This window comes from Metopolophium dirhodum, chromosome 7, assembly GCF_019925205.1.
Source record: "Metopolophium dirhodum isolate CAU chromosome 7, ASM1992520v1, whole genome shotgun sequence".
In the NCBI taxonomy this organism is placed as follows: Eukaryota; Metazoa; Arthropoda; class Insecta; order Hemiptera; family Aphididae; genus Metopolophium; species Metopolophium dirhodum.
In genome coordinates, this window is record NC_083566.1 from 7850814 (window position 1) to 7870054 (window position 19241).

Here is a 19241-nt window from a genome sequence, read left to right on the forward strand (position 1 = left end):
AAACCTTGTCGCATGTATGAGGTATGACAGCCAAATTGAACATATATAGGTATATGACAGGTTATATAATAGTCCTTTACCCACCTGTGAAAATCCCTTGAAAATCGGTTAAGCCGTTTCGAAGATGATTAGCCCGGACATCGCATATCATACACGTGCAAAGCAAACACTCCAATTTCCCATTTTTCAATTGGGTATGACACTAAAATTATTTATATTTATTTTAGATGAGCATGATACGCGGAAGGGCTCTATAATGACCATCAAAGTCGATTTAGCTGGATAGAAAGAGAGAGAGAGAGAGAGAGAGAGAGAGAGAGAGAGAGAGAGAGAGAGAGAGAGAGAGAGAGCGAGACAGAGAGAGGGATAGCGATGCGGAGTGGAGGATAGAGCGATTAAACGAAGAGTACGGTTGTTTCGTATGTACGCGCACAAAGCCCTACAGCGGCGGCAGAAGCGACGGCAGCGGCAGAAGCAGCGGCAGCAATATCATACGCAGCAACGGTACCTACATAATATTGTACACCGGCGAGCGTGACCCCGCAGGATCGTCAGCGGCGGCGGCCAGGATTTGATGACGATATTATTATGGTAGTAGGAGCTGCGGCGGCAAAACGTTAAACCGGCCGCGCGCGCCGCACCAATGGCTGGCTGCGGGCGCGGACGGGTGTCGCCGCCTACCGCCGCGGCAGGGAGTGGTCCGGGCGCGCAACACACGCGGCGCGCGGCGGCGGCAGCTGCTCTCGCGCGCCACTGCCGCCGCCGCCGCATCAGTGCCCCGCGCGCCGTCAGCTCCCTTAAACGTACCGCTGCCGCCGCCGCCACCGACGTTGTCGTCGACGTATTTGTGCCGCCGCCGCCGCCACCGTTGCTCCAGTTGCAGCGTGCACCGGACGGGTCGTCAATACGCACCATACACAGTCGGAACGAGTGGACCGACAACGACAACAACAACAACAATAATAATAATAATAATAATAATTATACGACTTCAAAATATTATAATATTTTGGTTACGGTTAATTATTTCGATATTATAATATACGTATTTTGTTATAATATGTACAGTGCCGGCGCGTTTTAAATTTGTGCACTGACCGTTTACGCATATCACGTAACATAGTAATAATCACCATTTCACGTACACGCACACGTATATAGAATACAATAGGTAAATATATTATAATGCTAATAATTTATAAAAACACACTCCATATATATTGCACTAGTTATTGCACTAGTAAAATAATGCACTTTTGACGATATTTTATGTTTTTTTAGGTGTGCATAATGTTATGTTGTTGTTTTTATTATTATTATTATATAGTAGGTATACCGAAAACTTCAATTTCGAGAAACAAAAGAGAAGAAAATTATTTCGTAAATTCCAAATATATAGGTATAAATGGGTTGTAATCTAGGTACCTACCAAAATACCACACATGACGTAGGTAGGTATCACCTACCTACCTGCATATGCAGTTTTGCTTTCATTTTTCCGACGTTTTCTAAATGATAGTATCGTAATGTCAAATTACGATCATGTTTAATCATAATTGATTATATTATATAAATGGCGAAAAAGGTGAAGTGTCAAACGTCTTCATAATAATATATAAATAATGACATACCATTTGGAAAAGTGCACATTGTATATTACTGCACGAAATATGGTCCGCTAGATTTCGAATTATCGACACAGTCTACTGTAAACTCACATATTATATATAGATATATTATTATACGCCATTAGGAGGTATACATACGCTCCAAGTTGAACGATGAAAAGAGCTCACAGTGATTTATAGTTAATACGGTCCTATTGTGCCGGCGTGAAAAGGATTACGGACGTATAATATAATGTACCTACATAATAATGGCTGTCAACGAGTCCGACCGAAGCCCTCGTCGAGTGTACCTTAATAGTTTTTTTTTTTCGTTTTTACGCTCGACGTCTTACCATTTTTTACAGGGGGAAAAAAATTCGAAAAAATCGCCGTTTTCTCATCCTTATAAATTATTACTACAGAACTGCGAACGTATACCTATATAGTACGTTGTTAGGTAAATAGTAAATACATATAGGCAATAGGCATAATATAGAAAATAGCAATGTAATATAACGTTAAACGAGACATGTTACGGGTATGAAATTGAAACAGTCCATATAACGGGTTTTCACACTATACGTAAATTTATTATCTACCAACTTCTATAGGTAATAATATCAAAGGTAACCAATTTGTCTATGTACATATAACATATAGCTTAACTATAGCGCGATTGTATAGTAAAAATATTATATATATACACACATTACACATATATGATATATGTAAACGGAAGAGGTGCAACTGACGTTCCTTCTCTTATTCCTTATACCTATAAAGTCGATGCATCTTCCCTTCTTCCTCTATATAATAAACTTTAGAGTACCTCCTCGTTCCACAAGACGTTATATATATTTATATATAAGTATACTCTCGTCTTGTATCGTTCCTAAATTCATAATGTTACCAATTATGAGAGGATCCAGTTGATCGTATATGATGCGCGTTTGGGTCATGAGCACTGCACATTTTTTTAGTTTGTAATAAATTATTATTATGAATTGTTTATTATATTATATTACATGTTCATTGTTTTATTACCTATATAATAATAATAATAATAATATACAGTAGTCAATTATGGTTTTTTTGTTAATGTTATATTGTTGAAACTGTACTGTTGGGCATCACGCCTGTTAAATAAATAAAATAAATAATCATGATTGTGTCATTTTTCCAGATCACTGCGCATCACCAATTCGGCGGCGGGAGATGAATCTGGTGTCCAGGCATCAGTACGGCGGCGGGGGCGGCATCGTGTCGTCATCGTCGTCGTCGTCGCGATCTTACGGTGGCTGTGGCAAATCGGACGACGCGACCAGCACGGACGAGGAGGCGATAGTGGACGTCGAACGGCCGGACACGCCGCCACCGCCGCCAAAACTGTCGCCGTCGGCAGCAACCGACCAACGGCGCCGCGCCTGCACCAACGGCGGCCGGCCGGTGGCCGCGTCTGCGATGGCCAGCGCGGCCGCGCTCACCGCATGGCTGAATCCAGCCACGTTTTGGCGGGACTCCGATCAGTGGCGCAACGTGCTAGTTAACTACTACCACATGAACAGGGCCGCGGCCGCCCGGTCTGCAGGCCGGGGCCGTGGTGCCGTCAGCACTTATCGCCCGTCCGCCGTACCGGCCATCTGCGGCGTCGGCCCGTCCGCCGGCCGGAAGCCGTCGACAGCCTGCGCGGCCGGACCGCCGCCCCTGCCCCTGCCACCGACGACGACGTCCCAGTCTTCTTCAACGTCGTCTCGCCCGAAGAAACGGTATATCTGCACGTACTGCCAGCGCGAGTTCAGCAAGTCGTACAACCTGCTCATACACGAGCGCACGCACACCGACGAACGACCTTACCCCTGCGACGTGTGCGGCAAGGCATTTCGCAGACAGGACCACTTGAGAGATCACAGGTATATAAATCCGCTGCAGTGAATAATTATTTACTAAATTATGACATTTTCCTATCTACCTATACCGCGGTTATAATCGGAAACGGCGACCAGACCAGACTTACCAGATTGACAATGTTCCTTATATAATTGGTACCTACGCGGGTATAATTTATACTATGACGTATTATGCTATTATATTATGCAGTTTCAGCTGCATCCTGTATTTCATTAAACCGCCCCAACAGTGCGCAGTTTTCTTCAAAATTTATTTTATACTTCAACCGATTAATCTATAATATATTTTCATATTATCATCCGTTAAATAAAAATATTTGCCCCGCAGAGCTTGATCTTAAAATTAAATTTGTACTCCTTCTTATTTCGATATGGAAAACCGCCGCCATATTATTATTGGTGAATAGTACATTAATAGTATAATATATTATATCTGTGCAGGTACATACACGTCAAGGAAAAACCGTTCAGGTGTCCAGTGTGTGGCAAAGGTTTCTGTCAGTCCAGGACGTTGTCCAGTCACCGGAGCAACAGGAATTCTATGTGTCTGGACACGACCGTTTTACATCAACAACAACAACGGGACGCCGCCGGCAACATACGCAGGCCCAAAATGATCACAGACTTTTCCATCAACTCTATATTGAACTTGCAGTAAATCTGCTTGATATATAATATTATATACACAATATATACAGTGTATTATAATATTGTTTGTTTTCTAACCCCTCGATTATTTTGATCTCAAGTGCGTATGTGCAGACGTTTAAAGGTGAAAGACTATATTTTATCATTATCATTATTATTATTATTATTATTATTATTATTATATAATTATTATCATCATCGTACATTATATTATATAATACACGCGACTGCAAATAATCGATGCAAATTGAATATTATAAGATGCGTTCGGTACATAATCATATATACATCATAATATAATATTACAGTGCATGTCCGCCGTATATAACGCGATTTATATTAAAATATATATACATATTAAATATAGGCTCTATATATTTACCCAAAGAACTAAGATTTATTACTATTACCGTTTTACCACCCATCGCATCGATTCTTTGCGTAGATAACTTTTTTGTATATGCCTACTCAGCGGCAATGCCGTGAACGTCTTTTTGAAATGACATTTGCATATTATAATATATATTATTATGTAGATTATAGATGCATATCGTCCTGTTGTATATAATATATTATTATGCCGTAGGTGTGTGTACCTATACCTATATTATTATTATTATTATTATTATATGATGTGTACACTTTTTTGGATTAAAAATATTTATTTTTTGTTATTATTCTACCGTCCTTACAGATGATTTAAGTGCATGGACCTTTGCAGATAATAATCTGCCGCGTGGTGTTATAATGATTATTTTGAATTTTTTTCATATTATAGTATAATTATATTAGCCGATAACGCAATAATATTTTTTGTTTATTATTAAGCATATGACATTTCGTTTTACAACTGTTTTTACCAAAGATGTTTTAAAATAAACTCGTGTACATTATGTATTATAAAATATACCTATATATATTATTATTATTATTAAACACATATTATATATATATTTTATGCATACCTATTAAATACTTGTTCGATATTTACATAATATTATATGCGCGCGATACCTATACGATGCTATACGATGCGCCACGATAAGATTTGCGATGTAAACCTTCCTGCAACTTGTATAATAGGTATAATAATATGCTCATCATATGCCTATATATTTATATATTTATATTACAAGTCAAGGGGAATAATAGTATGTAATGGGTGCAATTAATTACGTGATATCTCACGAAACAGATGTTCGCGCGATTGAAAAAAAAAACCTAGCCGGAGCAGGTGGCCAAGAAGTCAGTACCTATACCTCTATGAACCGCGACCCGCGGCGAACGGTGCACAACGCACGAGCGGATATAATATAATATAAACTTATATATATATATATAATATTATACCACGTCCTACACAGAGGTATAGACCGCCGCCGTCATTAATATCCTAGTTACTAACCGCAGAACATTATGCCTATACACCGATATGTATATTATTATAAATATGATGTGTTATGTCCTCGAGCCGAACACGGTAGCGGCAACAGTTGTTCCTGATGTGTACCTGTACACATCGCGAGCGCCTTAATTAGATTTAATGTAAGCATATAATATACGGTAGGTACACCTATACAATATTTTATACACATATATGTCTTATAATATCCGTTGCGTGATTTATACCTCCCACCCCCTCTCGCGTTCACTCTTCCACACCGCGGCTGGCTCGTCTCGACATCGCGTCTGTATATATAGGTACGCGTTATATATTACGGTCACGTGCTAGTCGCTACCGGTGTTTATAGGATGCCTGTTTTTATAATTGAATTGAATAATATTATTATTATACATGCGTTTATAACCAGCCATACCACGCGCACACGGCGGAATCCGATTATATTATATACCTGCCTACCAGCGTATATTGATTATACGCATGCCTATACCTACGTATGTATAATATATTTATACATGTATATACACCTGGTATAATGTATGTGTATGCGTTTTCGTCTTTGATCGACGCCCTCACGTCGTGCCGCCACCTCCTGCACTACAACTTACTTACTTAGATATAGCTTAGTGTATATAGTGTATCAGTGTATCACTACTGAATATATATATATACCACTCGCGGCCAACAGTATAATAATAATATTATAATGTACGATGTACCTATACCTATCTACTGCAGCATACATAGGCACATAAATAGATACACGTGTGGCGTGTGCACTACTTTTGCGTTGTTTTGCTCTACAGTGGGCGATAATGAATAATTACATAGGTAGCGTTTTTACAGCGAGGAGGGTAAGTAATATATTATATGCAGTGATGTAAATTGTATAATATTGTATTATACAAACGTATTATACGTCATGTATAAAAAAATAAAATACAAATGGTATAAAAAAAAAAATTGTGATAAATGGTAGATCAATAATAAAGAGAAAATATACGCAACACATAATGTTTCAACTGATAACAGTAATACAACGACAGAGCACGGCCACACAAGTAACATGGTTATTAGTAGGTGGTAGTCACGATCATATAGGAAAGATATTATAAAGATCAACACCAAAGGTATATTCTAGTCATAGATCTACTAACCTAAGTTCTATGATTCTAGTCGTAAACATTTGTAAATCGTTCGTAAATAGTAGTCTGATATCTTACTGATAACTGATAAGTCATAAGTCATAATCGTGGACACTACACCTAAGACCATAGTGTAATATTCTACTAAATTCTAATAATTCTATTTAACTACCTACAGGCTACAAATTACAATTAATTGAAGTTACTAAACGTTAGTTACTGTTTGTTTTTACTATGGTTCGACCTTCAAAGCAAAGAGCTATTGTTGACAAATATTTTACCAAGTATTATGTTGGAAATATTGAAAAACGAAAATGCTTATTTTGTAAAGAGGCTTATGCCCATAATGCATTTCGTTAGGCAAATAATTTATTAATACGTCTAAAAACTGATTCAAAAAAGTAAACACTTACTAATTAAATAATTACATAGGTACTAATTAAAATTACTGCAAATATTAAACCTAATACTCAAAACTTAGAACCAATACATTTTCATATATTTTCTATTAGGTAGTTATTAATTTATTACCAGACTGCCATTACATAATTTAATAATCAAAATGCTTTATTATTCATCAATAAACTGAAATATTATTGATATTACATTCTTATAACACTCTGGTAGCTATATATACAATCATCTAAACTACAAACGATTTTTAAAAAATACTGTATTATATACGTATAATACGTGTATAATACACGTATTATACACGTATAATACGTGTATAATACACGTATTATACAAATGAAAAATAAAACACGGTATTTTTACATCACTGATTATATGAAAAATAAAACAGTGGCAGCTGCAGCTGTTGCAGCTCCGTCGGCGATCAGCTGCAATAATAATAATATATAGTGTCGAGCTGATTGCATCGCCGCCGATAATGTCAGTCTGGCAGTCACAATAATATATAAGTATAATGTACCTATGTATATTTCGATACCACTGATATTGCGTGAAACCCACATTGAACGAATACTAGGTATGCCAATAAACAATACAGATTGCAGTTAAATATTTGAATATTATAGGTATATAATAAGAATAATGTATAAATAGTAACTATAGTAAGCCAGAACATCGGTAAAGAATGATATTGAACTATTTTAAGTTTGTACTTATTTATTTATGTTATTTTCATTATTTTATTTAACTATGATATTATGTGACTCCTAAAAATCTATGATATTATTGTGCATTTATGCAGATTGCAACTTAACTTACCATGTATAAGATATATCATAAAATAATATAATGTAATATAGCATTATAGACTATAGTAAATACATATATAATATATATATATATGTTCATTTACTTCATAGTTATTTACAAAGGGTATATTTTCCTAGTATATAGTATCCGGTGTTTAAATTTTCAGAGATATTTTTCTGAGACTTTCTTCCTCTAGATTCCCACAAAAAATAATTATTTAAATATATTATAGTTCACTATTAATTTGTTTCTTATATGTACATACTATGACATTTATATATTATAGGTATAATAGGTATAGGTATATAGTAGATGACAGATGTAACTATGATCTGGATACTACCTAACCTAACTAGAGAATTAGTCTAAACGAACTAAACATTTTTTTTGTATCGAGAAATATGGCTAAAATCGTATCTAAGTTCAAAACAAATACTATAATATAATATAATACGTTCTATCAAATATAAATTGCACCCACCGCCCATGTGATGCAGTTTATCTTTATAGTACCTAACGTTTTTTTCTTGATTAGAAAAATAACTAAAATTAGTCAATTTAAAATAAATGGTGTATTCGTACGCATTTTAAATGAACAAATTAATAATTACCAACAAAAAAGGAGAAAAAAAACGAAAATTGTAAAATAATAGTCGACAATTATGTTAGAATTACGTATTACATCATTTTAGTATAACTTATACAAAAAAAATAATATTTAACCTATTAGATAGGTATAATTTATAGTATTAAGATACGAACAATAATTACTGCAGCAGATCTAATATAAAATTGATGAACCTGAGCCGTCTACAAAATAAATATTATAAGTATTAATTTTTAAATTATCAAACCAGAGAAAATTAAAGAAAAGCATTCAAGTGGTGAGATAGCCAAGCCAAGTGAATGATAGATATATAGACATATTATAGTCATTGATATGCGGATGTTTTTTAATTTGAAACCATTATCGTTGAAAATTTGCGATAATAATATAATACTTATAAAGTTATAACAATGACATTCGTAGGAAACGATCCAGTGAATAGAATTTGTTTGCTATTCATAGGAATTTTTTTAATTTCCATATGATAATAAATTATAAAGCAAAAATGTTCAAATCAAGTAAAAACTAAAGAATGAAAAAATTACTTTATCAATGCATTTTTTTTTTTTAATAGAATATAGATAAACTTGATTACTTTCATTTCTAAATACACATTTCCAACAAATTCAAGAAAAATTTAAATCACTTATATTACCTATTGCAAGTTTAAAACTTTCATTTTTCTGTAACATACAAATCAGATTAAGCCATCCGAAGGACTAATCTTTATGTTTTTTAAGTTAAGTTATTCATTTTTTAAGTATTTGCATAGTTCCTTTAATAATTAGTATAGTAATGTAAGCTTAAGCTGAAGCCTGGTAGAGGATAATAATATATTATAAATAGTTAGTGGTTAGGAACTGGTCCGTTCTGGAGAGTGGGTCCATGATTTCTGAAAGGGAGGGAAGATCAAAAAAAGAAAACGACATAGCCAAATGGAAGGGGAAAATTGGAAAATCCCCCACCCTCTCAAAACTTTTTACTTAGGTAGTAAAATATTTTACAATAAGGAACAATGAATATAATTTGAATTGGTTCCACTCCAAAGCCAAGGGGGGGGGTATCTGACCCCCCCCCCACGTCCTTCTTGTATATGCCACTGAGTAGCTTATAGCTGTTATTAAGTACATAAAGGATAAACAAGCAAAAATATATTCTGCTGATTTAGACTCTTCTAGATGATCCTACAAGGTGTTGCCCGTGACAAATTAAATAATACCGGTGGATTTACCCTGTCTGGAAATTCTGTTAAATTTAAACTTCACATATTTTTAGCACGATCATGCGGGTGGTTTTGACCAAATACAGGGCTAAAATTATAATATAATGTATATTATACAATTATAATAACTATAATATATGCGGCATAGTAAAAATAATATTTATTAAGATTTAATGTAAATTCTAATTATATTGTCATCGGGAGGGGGAGTGAGGGGGATCCTCTCCATTAAAAATTCCTAAGAACGCCACATTATAATAAATTAATGTTTATTTAAAATATCGGGCTGTATACAATTTTATTAAAGACTATAAAAACGACTATTTCCTTATAATTTCAACATATTTAATACAATTTAACGTAGTACATCATTTACTTCATATAATACATGTATAGATAATTGTAATTCGTAAGCTAAAGCAGATGCAACAAATAAGTAAGGTTTTAATCACTTGCAGTGCTACCAAACCATTTGCGTGATTAAAATACTACTTATATTGTCCTATTTACGGATATTATTGTGGCAAGAATAATATAGGTACACCGTATTTTCATATACTACATAGTATATTCGTTATTATGAAATTATGTGCGTGCGTTTAGCGCAGACAGCGACAAAGGAGTCGTGGTTCGGTTTTATTCGGTAATTCTTTGAAGAAAATAGAAACACACTGTGGCACGAAATGATTACGATTATTCGAGGATATAAAGAAGGTGGCACAGTCTACAAAGTATTTATATATAAATATATATCACATATATGTAATACTGCAGCAGAGGATCACTTTTGATACAATAGTATAAACAAATGTGTGTAATACAAGAGTATACGAGGTACACATAGGTACTTACATACATCGTAGAAATGACATAAGAAAGCTGTTCGTTTTCCGGAATACTATTATCGTGTAGAGGGAAAACGATATTGAGCGGCAAACATAAAAGGTGGCTCAAAGAACTATAGTACACCGCACCGTACACCTTTAGTATAATATAAGCGGCGTTTGTCATAGAGTATGTTATATAATGGTTGGATCTTATATATACAAAAGCATTATACTCGGGGACATTTTTATATCTATTATATTATTTGACTGTGTGTGGTATTTTTTGATTCGCGGTATAAACGCAATGTATAAAGTCATATACTAATAATGGACTTATAAATTATATTGGCCCCATACATACCTACCGAAATACATATTGTAGAATTTGAGTTAAGAAAAAAACTAAACCGTTGTGTTTTCAAATGAGGATGACGCACGCATGCATTCTTTTCTGGCATTTTAAACGCATTTTTCGGCATGTTATATATATTACGCGCTGTTGAAAATTGCCAATCGGTATAGGTTTATATTGCTGTGCTCGTTCTCTAGCTCCTTCAGTTTCTCGCCTTTCCCGTTTTACAAGGCCCAAAAATGCCGCTTTGGAACAATACTATCTTCCAGTGCAAATGTTTAACACGCAGTCTCTCATAAATTCCTATAATTACAACTTCTTTACTGGTCGGTACACGGTTACCTACTGGTTATACTGGCCTGCAGTGCCGACGGTCACCGTCATTATAGGTGCAGTGCTTAATAAATATTATATTGATATAATATGTAGATTGTAAGAAGTATACCTGGTTAGATATTGCTTTTATATACACTATACAAAGATAAGGTACTGGAGATTGGAAACCTTGAATTTGTTTATTTTAAAATCTTTTTCACGAACGTTACAAAACGCAATAACAAAATACGCGCATCTAAAAGCTTCATTACCTATATCAACATTAAATGTTTAAATGGTGTCCAACATATTACATTTTTTTACTAACATTCTTGAGTGATAAAACAATCAATACTAGTTGATTATTTAACATATACTTTTTTTTAAACCTTTAATATCTCACAAAGTGATTCTTTTGGCAAGACGTATTTTAATACTTATAATATATAAGTATTTCATTATCACTTAACCCTGTGGCAACTTAGATCATTGGGTGGTTTTTTTTAACCGTAGGGGAGGGTACTATAGATTTTTGTAAACACGTGTGTTTTTAGTTTGGCAGAATTTTAAAGTGGGCACCCGTAGGTATCTGCCATGCTCGGGTGGGGAATTGCGGCCTCTCTCCAGGCACCGTAGCTGCCCGAAGAGAAATGTCGTCCGAGACCGAGGTTCGAACAGGCGACGGTGTGCCTAATTAGTCTGCTCGGCCACTCCGTTCCCCGGGAACATTTTATTTTAAATTTTTAACAATCATAGAATATATTTTTGTGCGAATAATGCGTATGCAACAATATATAAATATTGCCTTGGACGAAAAACAAACAAACCGTTTCCTTCTTTATTTTTTAGGCGTTGACATAAAAAAGCTATTTTACATTATTTACATTATATTTTACTTTTTTCGGTAGGTACTAACGCAAATCGTCAACTAAAATATTTAGCCGCATACCTATATATTCATATCTATATATCAGTCACTATAGTACACTCGTACACTATACCGTTTTAAAATGTATATTGGTTATTGAAAACCGTATAATAAAGTATATTAATAAATACTTTATACCGTGCTTATATATAAGGTATACCTATAGCATATTGCCTATAGGCACCTATACTACACTGGCAAACGGACATATAAATATTTACTGCATAATATAATAATATGTAGTTAGGTACCTACTTTAATAGACTTTTCGAATAATTCGATGACGACGTATATTATACGTACGCGCGTTGTTACCCCTAACAGACAGGACGAAAAGGAAAATAACAGTGCTTGTAAATACATACACCGTAAAATATAATATATTATTATTGCTGTCAATTTTTTTTTCTTGCACGCGCGACAAGACCGTATTGTGGATGAAAGTGAAACTGCAATCTGCAGTTATTTCGTTGTGTCGTGTGTTCCGTGTGCGTACCTAATATAGTACAATATTATATATGTTATATACGGAGTAAATAACGGACAAAAAAAGTATATATTATTATATTGTCAAACATTCAGGGTTGAAAAAAAAAACTGAGTAAATTTTTTATCAAACGAAAGCGAAACAACACGTTTAACGCTATATACGTTTCTTTTAAAAATCATTTTTTTCTCGAACTTCAAAAAAGTAGAATACATTTTTTTCTCGCGTTTGCCGTTAATAACCGTATCGACGACGGGATATTATGTTATATATTACTTTGTTATAAATATTCAGTACCTAAATATAATATATATAGGTAAGTACGTCCAAGACAAATGGGATCCCCTCGAAGATATATATATATATATATACATAAACCGTATTATATTATATGTGTGTGCGCGCGCAAACGCTACATCGTCTTTATGTATAATATATATATTGTGGATTTGTTTTGGGCCAGGAACAGGGAAATGTGGTCAAACAATGTGACGTCCAGCAGGAAGGAAAAAAACACACTCTCTTGTGTATATACCACTGTAAATCACACGCACACACACTCGAACGTGAGACTGGCGAGTCTTTTGTGTGCGTTCGTAAAGGATTTGTCTCCGTTCCGGGTTCACGTAGAGTTTGGTGACCCTTTCCCACGTCGGTGCAGCGTAATGTGTGCGTACGCCATATTACACGGTCTTACAATTTTTTTCCTCATTTTTTTCTTCATTTTACTTCCCCGTATACAGTGTGTTATATATTCGATGCACTTTACTCGGCTGCAATGGTAATATAATCGCGTGAAATTTCCTCACCGTCCCGTGCACGACTGTATTATACACCCGACGAAATCGAATTAGTCACTCTCCCGCTCGCTCGCGCGTGTATCTCACGCCCTGCGAGAGACCAATAATTTCACCTAAACACTGTGTCGAAGCGGTAAATATATCCTTTCGAAGTGAAAAAAATCGACGAAAAAATCCCCAAAACATTGGTCGTAAGATGTTGTGACTTTTTACGCGCGCGCCTCTTGTATCATATACAATATAGCATACGCTATTACATTATAATATACAACGTACTATATATATATGCCGTAACTGTAAGTCGTTTCCGGGAAATCACTACAAAGTACACATAATATAAGTACCTGCAGCAGTTTTTCTGATGAAATCGCATGGATGCATATACGCTGATCGTATACAGCTCGATTCGATCCTTAAAGACTAAACAGCTTTAACCTTATATGCGTTCCGATGACGTCTTGCAGTTGTGTCTATATTATATCCGCATAGTAAACGAATATTATAATAATCATATGGGTACTTTGCCTACTATAATATGTATTCGTGTACAATTGTAAACGCTGTAATATAGTCCAACCTACCAACTAGCTATATTATACGTTACCGGTATTACCTATATAATACGCGTTTATATAAATCACGACCGTGTACTGCAGGATCTTTACCGTTTATAAAAAAATATTTGATTTCTAGATTATTCTGCAGACGGTTTATCGATTATGTAGGTATTTCTGTTTTTTTAGCTATCGTACGAATAAATTACATGTATGCAACTACTATTATAGCCACCATGTGTAAGTAATTATAAGCATTGGTTAAATTATTATTATTTTTATCATACCATAAAAATAATGTAACTTTCTCACGTTTCGGTCAACATTTGATTAATACGAATCGAAATGAAAATATGCGTGGGAACCGGCGTAGGTACCACCTATATACTACGTATGAAGTATATTATTTGAAAAACGGTAAACGGTAAAAATATATGAATCCTAAATATTATATTGAGTTGTACAAGTTGATTGTGTTTTTAATCAAAATAACACATTTTTTTTTTTTACTTCAACTTTTTTTTTGTTTTAATTTAAATATATTTAGAAGTATTATTTGGACATTTAAGATGTGTGAAATTTTTTTCCGTTTATATTTTTATACATAACGATCTATGTAACATTATTTACGTTAAAAAGAAAGTTAAAAATTCAACTCATAATGATAAGTTTTTAAATTATATATTATATATTTTGCATAGGAAAAACGTTTTCATCAAGATAGACTTAAAATTATTTATTTACTTAACAATCTATTTTAGTGCCAAAGTGCCAAATGCGTGATGGTTATTCAATATGTAATCAACGTACCTAGTAAATTGTTTTTAATTTTTGCTCGTAAAGAATGTCCACTTGACGACTTTGTGAGTTTGTTTAACTGTAATTATTATTCTGCGTGTTTGTCGTAAGCTCATAAATTAAATCCGGCGGCACTTGTCACTTGTGTTTGTTCCGGAGCAAAAGCGAAATTATTTTCATCACTTCACCGTATTTCGTTGAGCTATTTTGTCAATATCCTCGTTGACCATTGGCTTTGTCGTTCCGACCTACACCAGTCGGGTAATTTTATCATACAATATTATGTCACATTATTATTAGCCTTTATTATATCATATTCGGTTATATTCATTATTTATTTACTATTTAAACTTTTATAGGTTTTGTTATAATATATAATATTATATTATATAAAAATTATATAAATACTCGTAAATTGTAATATCATTTGACCTCGATATGGTTTTATTGTTTTAGCGTGCTAGAAGAATATTTCGTAGAGCAATTTGACAAAGGACAGCAACACACCATAAATTATTTGCGCAATCTAATTTCTTTGTACCTATGTATACCTATTGGCTATTTATACCTGTATGTATACATACTGATATTATATTTAATTCTCTCCACCAGTGATGTTAGAATTTTTAATTATTATTTTTTTAATTAATAATATAAATATTGTTTTTGGATGAGTTCTTCAGAAGTTACGAAATAAAATTCCGAAAGTGTTGATACTTATATAATATTTTATACTTGTCTCTTCAAAATTTGGCATCCCGCGCCTTAACTATAGGCAGTAAATATACAGTATAGATATAAATTATAGGTGTATATTTACTATACCAAAGTCGTTTGGCTACAATTTTCGTAGTCTTGGTACAAATATGTTATATATTTACAACATAAACTTTAACCACGGTAACAATATTGGTTAAACAATAATAATATTACCGTTTCGTGATTCAATTTCTTTAATAAATTTCAAAGAAAAAAAAAACTATTATATAAATGCCCAGACGAAATCAATTAGACGTTTATCGTTGATAATAATTTTAGCTGGCAAAAAACCTGTGATTACAATTTACAATACAAGCATGACAAATTATTATAATAATACTTAATAGTTAATGTTTAATAATAGCTGTCCATCGAAAACTTAATGTACCTACCACCTACCTACTTAACCACTTGCGATGCGAATTTATTAACGTGTTGAAGTTACATACCAAGATTATTATTGTTTTTAATTGTCAATGCTTTGACTTCAATGGTATTAATATTATTTGCATACTTTTGTTTAAATGTACCTATACGTTTTTTCAGTAAGCCATGTAATTATAATAACAGTACCGCCTGTCATGATAATATTATTACTGGTTGTATAATATAAGTTTAATTTTTAATTATATGATTATTAATTGCAATTTTGTGACACTTATCGAATATGGGATCTGTGCGGTAAACATAGAATAATATAATATTTGTACAGAGTAGGGGTTACTACGACTTAAAAATCATTTAAAATGTCAATATATGTACAGCGGTGAGTTGGGTGTTTACGGTCGTGTGTGTGAACGTATTGTTGTTATGTTGCCGCCGGGCAGGTACACATAATATCATATCTTTCCATATAAACTATTTAACCGATTTCGGTCGGCAGAGATAAATATTATAGCATTATGAATAATATTTACTCGTCAAACCACTTTAAAACGAAAAAAGCGTATAATTTCTCGATATATTTAAACCGACATGTGAATTAGGTGTATAGATACAGTATACACGCAAATGAAGGATTTACGACTGCGTCTTGTTGACCGTTGCCCATGATATTATGTATATAGGAGGTATATAAATCGTTATATATACATTATTAAATTATTAAACGTCGTCTATTTTTGTTTAGTTTTTTTTCCTTGAGTCGAGTGTTCGGTCTTGTAGATCTAAAGATGAGTAGTATTGGATCAAAATTTGCCTAATAATTTTGCTTACCAAACATATATATATTATACAGAATAATTCACCAACCATGCTCACCCCATTTTGATTTTCATAATTTTCAAATAAAATCGAAGATCATATTTTAAAATTCTCATTTTTTTGTACTACTTACGGAGCGATACAGATTGTTGTTTTTCAAATGAGAACCTTCATTTTTATTGTAAGTTATTTAGTGGATATAATTAATTAACTAGTAGTTTTTGGTTAATAAAATGCTTATATTTTTAAGGATAGTATAGTCCTTAAAAGTGGATTTAAAAAATATAAAACTATAGAAATTATAGTAATATTGGATCTAGTATTTATTATACTTGGATAATTTTTACAATTTATTAATATTGATAGATTAATTTTAATCATGAAAATCCATTATCATGTAGTTACTATCTCAAGTTCACCAAGTTAAATAACTAAAAACTATTTGTTTGAATTTTGACTCCACTAAATTAATAAAATTTACAGGGGAAAGGGGGGATCTAAGTTGAAAAACAAAGTTTGTATCTCAGTCGTTGTACAAAAATCTCAAAAATGTCGTCTAAGCGTACCTACTTATTGAAAATTCCATAAATCAGATTTTGAATAAGTAAATTATTAGAGAAAAACGGGTTAAGCATGCTTGGTGATTCACCCCGTTTACAATATACCTATACAATTAAAAAAAAAAAATTTCTTAAAAATCCATCAACCCACATCCAATAATAATTATTATAACCAACTCTGCACGCCGAACATATAACATATACTGACACACACATCCAATTTTTTTCCCAAGGCGATTTCAAATGTCTCATCGGTACGCCGTCGCTACAATAATATATGACGTATAATATTGTGACGAGTGCAGCACAATTATATTACCGTCGAAGCGTGCGAAACCGGTCGTGCGCGCGTTTTGTGTTTATAATAATAATATTATTATTAATATAAATACGACTGGGAAGCACTGCCCCGCACTACCACAGTGTCCATATTGCGCATACTTAGGTACCTATAATATTATAATAGCCGATACATAATCGGCCGGTATGCATGTCTATCGGTTTACGAGGCGCGATACGGTGAGAAATAAAGCGAAAATTATTATGTTTTTATTATCTCGGACGGGCGCGTTGGTCTCCCGCGGCGGAACCGCGAAGGAACGCGCGGACCACAATAATAATAATAATAATAATAATAATAATAAATAATAATATATAGGTAATGTACAGATTATATTGTTATTACACGCCGCGGATGCTGAGGTATTTACCCGCGCGATTCCGATCGCGTTTCGTCATCCGTTTTCGGCGGAAGGCGTTCTCGACGAAAGCGAACACTATATAGGTATTATATATCATACAGTAATATTGTACAAAAAAAAAAAACGAACCATCAAAACGAAACGAAAATCGCCAATACCAGCGGAGCCCGGCGCTCGGTCACGGAACTTTGGCGGCGTGAGAACAAAAAATAATAGTAACAAAACCTCCGACGTGCGATCCCGGACCCAACGCAGCCGCCGGCCAATATATATTATACAAACGATTGCGAAGACTTGACAATATTGTAATTTATAGAATTATATTATATTATATTATATAATAATAATATATATATATACCTAGGTACGTTGCGAAGATATTTGATCGTGTTATATTTTTTTCATTCACGCGCACGAATGAAATAATCGAAACCCATTTTCTGGTAACGATATTGACCTTTTCCTTCAAAATTGAAAAAAAAATAATCTTCAAGCTGTAGGTCATCGTACCCGGCGAGGCGTAGGTGGTTTTTTCAAGCAAATCGAACGACGTTTTAGATTTTTGAACTGCAGACATTTTTGGTAAGTACCTACGGTCGAACCTAACCTACCCGGCTGGTATATATTATTACATAATATTATATATCAAGAGGCTGAGATTTTCTTTTGTTTTCTTAAAGCCTAAATGGTGGCAGGGATATACTGTATCCTATAATCCTGCGATGTACGATCTGTGCCTCGACTTTTACTTTACTATAACTGCAGTGTTCCAATTTCCATAACAAGTACTATTTTATTGATATTTAATTGTACCGAAATAAGATATACATGAATATAATAGAAAAGAAAATTGCAATGTTTTATAAAATCGTTATAATAATAAAATTACTACTTTGTTAGCGTATATTAACTTCATGGACATAAATAGGAGGGGGCTTAGCCCTCCACCCCTCCCTGATCTATCTCTTAAGCCCTCCTTAAGATATTCGAATATATTGGTAATCTTAATTCTTTGTTATAATATATTATAAACATAGAAATAGTTATCTCACAAAATAGATAATGAACATATTATAAACAAGTTTTACGAGAAGGAAAGAAGGATGCAATTATAATATAATTAATTATATATTATATATATATATATATTATGACTGTATAAAACTGAATAAATGTATACAATAATTCAATAAAT

General features: G+C 33.6%; 1 protein-coding gene across 1 annotated transcript; it reads left to right on the forward strand.

Moving 5' to 3' along the window:
- Positions 1–714: 714 nt before the first annotated feature.
- Positions 715–5122, forward strand: LOC132948581 (transcription factor hamlet-like). Its single transcript, XM_061019109.1, has 3 exons — positions 715–1171; positions 2791–3517; positions 3956–5122. Exons 2-3 carry the CDS (start codon positions 2823–2825, stop codon positions 4170–4172), a joined length of 912 nt encoding a protein of 303 aa, XP_060875092.1. The 5' UTR covers positions 715–1171; positions 2791–2822; the 3' UTR covers positions 4173–5122.
- The last annotated feature ends 14119 nt before the right edge of the window (positions 5123–19241 follow it).

Excerpts from the sequence above, each read along its gene's own strand:
- LOC132948581 (XM_061019109.1), top strand. The coding sequence starts at position 2,823 with ATGAATCTGGTGTCCAGGCATCAGTACGGCGGCGGGGGCGGCATCGTG. Across the intron at positions 3,518-3,955 it reads GACCACTTGAGAGATCACAG|GTACATACACGTCAAGGAAA; the intron begins GTATATAAATCC and ends ATATCTGTGCAG.